This window comes from Galeopterus variegatus, unplaced genomic scaffold (assembly GCF_000696425.1).
Source record: "Galeopterus variegatus unplaced genomic scaffold, G_variegatus-3.0.2 Scaffold1228, whole genome shotgun sequence".
In the NCBI taxonomy this organism is placed as follows: Eukaryota; Metazoa; Chordata; class Mammalia; order Dermoptera; family Cynocephalidae; genus Galeopterus; species Galeopterus variegatus.
The window spans coordinates 312,178-315,777 of record NW_007727339.1 but is presented as its reverse complement, the minus strand read 5'-3'; the positions used below and the strand labels follow the sequence as shown (position 1 = coordinate 315,777).

Sequence of the window (3,600 nt, the reverse complement as noted above, 5' to 3'; positions counted from 1 at the left end):
TCCGGGCCGTGGCCCGCCCGCGTGGAAGTCGCCGCCGCCGCCGCTCGTTCGCCCTCCCGTCCGTCCGCCCTCCCGGTCGCCATCATGCTGGCGCTGATCTCCCGTCTACTGGACTGGTTCCGCTCGCTCTTTTGGAAGGAGGAGATGGAGCTCACGCTCGTGGGGCTGCAGTACTCGGGCAAGACCACCTTCGTCAATGTCATCGCGGTGAGCGCTCGCCGTCACCCGCCCCCAGCTTTTCAGCCGGCAAGCCCGGCCGGGCGCCTCCCTGAAGGCTCGAGGTCCCCCCACCCTCCCATCCCCAGTGTCATGGAGCTGATCGGGGGCTGGGGGCTGTGGAGCCGGCCCTATCACCTCCCCGAGGGCCAGTGTTTGGAGTTACCCGTGTGTGGGCAGCACACGTTGTCGTACTGAGATCGGCGGCGGAAGGGTTAATTTAATTTAGTCGTGTTTATTAAAGGGCTGTGTCCTCATTGCGGCGGGACTTGGAAAGGCTTCACTTGGGCTTGCCATAGTTTTAAAGCGCTTCAGGGATGGGGGTGTCCCTCAGGTTTGCGCCGTGGGGGCAGCTGAAGGGTTAACTTCCGTCCGTCACTTTCCCGAAGGGTGGAATTCAGTGAGTCCTTCAGTCCTGGGAGAAAGCAGAAGAATGAAGAGCTTCTCTCAAGTTGCCACTTGGGACGAAGAGTCTCGTGAACGCGGGAGGCCAGCGTGGGCGCCTTCCTGGATTCCGTGGGCTGCTTGTCCCCTCTCATTCAGTTGCTCGTTTTCACCTGTCCCCGTATGGGCGGAGATGAAGCTGTTTGCTGTGCTCACTGGTAGAAGCTGGGGAGGGACAGTTCCAGCAAGTCCATGGTAGTCCAGAGTGTTTATTAAGTCAAGGGATAAGGCGTCTCTGCTCTTCCAGAGCTACCTGTCTTAAGCGAGTAGATAAGATGGATCTGCAGTCATCGTAAAGTTAACTACCCTGCCAAAGAGGGGCTGGTCTCTTGAGGATGTTTCTCACTTGAAGAGAAGGGGAGGGATTGGGTGGCAACATTGCTTATTTCAGGCTCGGAGAACGGGTGTCTGGGAGGGAAATTGCCTTGAGGACTTAAATACAATGTGGTGTTTACTCAGCAGTGGTTAGTAGAAAAATTCAGTTTTGCGTGTTTGGTTGGTTGGGGAAGAAATAGGAATGAAAGATTTCTCGTCCGTCTTTATTTAGAACCCAGGAGTTACTGTGACTCAGTCTTAGGTGATAGGGGCTTGTACATGCAGGGATGAGCTTTAGAACTGCTCTAAAGAAAGATGGCACCAGTTCTTCCATCTTTTAGATGACTGTTGAAATCCTTATTTAATAGGAGACTAGCTGTCCGACTGGTTTGGTTACAGGAATGATTCAAACACGGCTCCCTTGCTGGAGAAAATAGGTAACTTGTGACTCTTAGTCCTTGCAGTAATAGAGCAACAGGAGTGAGTAAGATTTGGAGAGAAAAAGATAAGCAGAAACCCAAAGTTCCTCTGAGGAATGCATATAAGGGTAAGGAAAATTTCTTACTTGTCGTTTGGCTCCTTTTGTAATATGACTTCTTTTGTTTTGGCTTTGAATGACTGTCTTTTCAACAGGTATAGGAGTGTGGAATGTATCTAATACCACTAAAGTTAATAAGGAAAACCAAACTTTGGGCTGTGTATTCATATTAGAACCTTTATGTGATATGGAAAAAAAATTTCTTGCTTATTTCATGCTTATGTTTTCAGTGTGCAGTGTAGTTTAATATAATGATCATGAACTTTGAAGTCAAGCAACTTGGATTTGAAATCTGGCTCTGCCACTGAGCAGCCTTGTACCCTCTTTGAGTACTTGCTTTCTCATCTGTTAAGTGGAGATGATAATACGCTTCTTACAGAGTTGCTCTGAGGAGTAAATGAAGTGAAAGATGTTAATACTTAACTAGCACCATGCCTGCCCATAGAGAAGGGATAAGTAAATGGTAACTCGTTACTATTCATGGTGGGCATACCCATTAATGCAGAAACAATGTTTTGAAAAATATTGAGAAGGGACTCAGCTGGTATTATTTCCTTCTTTGAATTTCTGTATGTAACCAGATGTGGGCTGCAGTAGTAGATTCATGGATTGTGGAAAGTAATCACATCATGTCCTCACTCCCCTACCCTCCTTTGCATTAGATTATTTTACTTAACAACAGCAAAACTTCTGCAGAGCTGTTGAATTTGAACCAGTGGCTCTACTCCTATCTTAAGTAGACTATTCTTTTTTAATTGTAATGGTGTGTGTCACCACAAAAAATAAGTGAGGTGATGGATATGTTAATTAGTTTAGTTTAATCATTGCACATTATATACATATATCAAAACATCACATTGTATTCCATAAATGTATGATTATGATACGCCAATTAAAAATAATGCTAATTAAAAAAAGAAAATACGGACTGTAATTGGCTGTGGCCTTTAAGATACTGAAAAGGAGACCTTGGTAAATTTCGTGTATGTGTTAACCTCAGACTCTCATCTAGTCTGTGATTCTTACAAACTATATTGAAGGTGAGGACAAGGTTGGTGATTAAATGTGGGCTGTCTGGTTAGCTCAGTTGGTTATAACATGGTGGTCAAGAGGATCCCCTACTGGCCATCTGTCCAAAAAAAAAAAGTGATTGTAACAGATTTTCAGAGATAAACATTGTATCCAAAACAATAAAGTTAGCCTTATCTTTAAAAAAAAAAACAAAAAACTGCACTATTCTTTGTATTTTGTATGAAATATTTGATTTATAGAATCAAAAATACAGAGGCATTTAGCACTATGTGTCACTTTAGAAAGCTGGCCATTTATTTATTTATTTATTTATTTAAAGATGGCTGGTAAGGGTATCTTAACCCTTGACTTGGTGTTGTCAGCACCACAGTTACCCAGTGAGCGAACCGGCCATCCCTGTATATAGGGATCTGAACCCATGGCCTTGGTGTAATCAGCACCACACTCTCCCAAGTGAGCCATGGGGCGACATGGCCATTTATTTATTCAAATTCAACAAGTAACTTCCTAGGTATGAAATGATTCAGGTGAAGCCAACTTTCTTTTTGTAAAAATCAACTTTTTGTAAACATCGAATTAAAATGTCGCTATATCTGCCTTAAAAGTAAGATTTAATAGATGGTCATTTAACTTACTTAAGAGATTATGAAGCTGAATTACTTATGTGTAGGGTTTGGTTCAGTTCTAAAAGATGCGGCACCTTAGTTACAGACAGGTTCAGTCTTAAAATGCATCTTTTTTGGATTTTAAAACTGATATATCTCACGTTATCTAATATTTTTTCTTTTTTTGTTTTATTTATTTATTTTCATCTAATATTTTATGTAGAGGCACTTGTATATGTGTATTCTCTTTTGTTTTAGACATTGTAAAAAAATACTACGGGTCTTTGATTTTCTGATTTGTGTTAGGTAATGAATACTGCCCATTGCTAACTATTCTGGTGGTTATTGCATAATAAGTCACGTGTCCTATATGTGTAATGTATGTTGAGTAATCTTTATTTATTTATTTATTTATTTTTTCCTTTTTGTCTTTTTTTCGTGTCCGGCAAC

At 42.2% G+C, this 3,600-nt stretch overlaps 1 protein-coding gene across 2 annotated transcripts in view; it reads left to right on the top strand.

The window, feature by feature from the left end:
* The first annotated feature begins 6 nt into the window (after positions 1-6).
* Positions 7-3,600, top strand: part of ARL8B (ADP-ribosylation factor-like 8B) — a 48,615-nt gene continuing 45,021 nt past the window's right edge. For both annotated transcript variants that reach the window (XM_008575728.1, XM_008575726.1), the window contains exon 1: positions 7-207. In XM_008575728.1, coding sequence (XP_008573950.1) covers positions 85-207 — 123 coding nt within the window. In that variant the 5' untranslated portion in view covers positions 7-84. The remainder of the gene's footprint in view (positions 208-3,600) is intronic.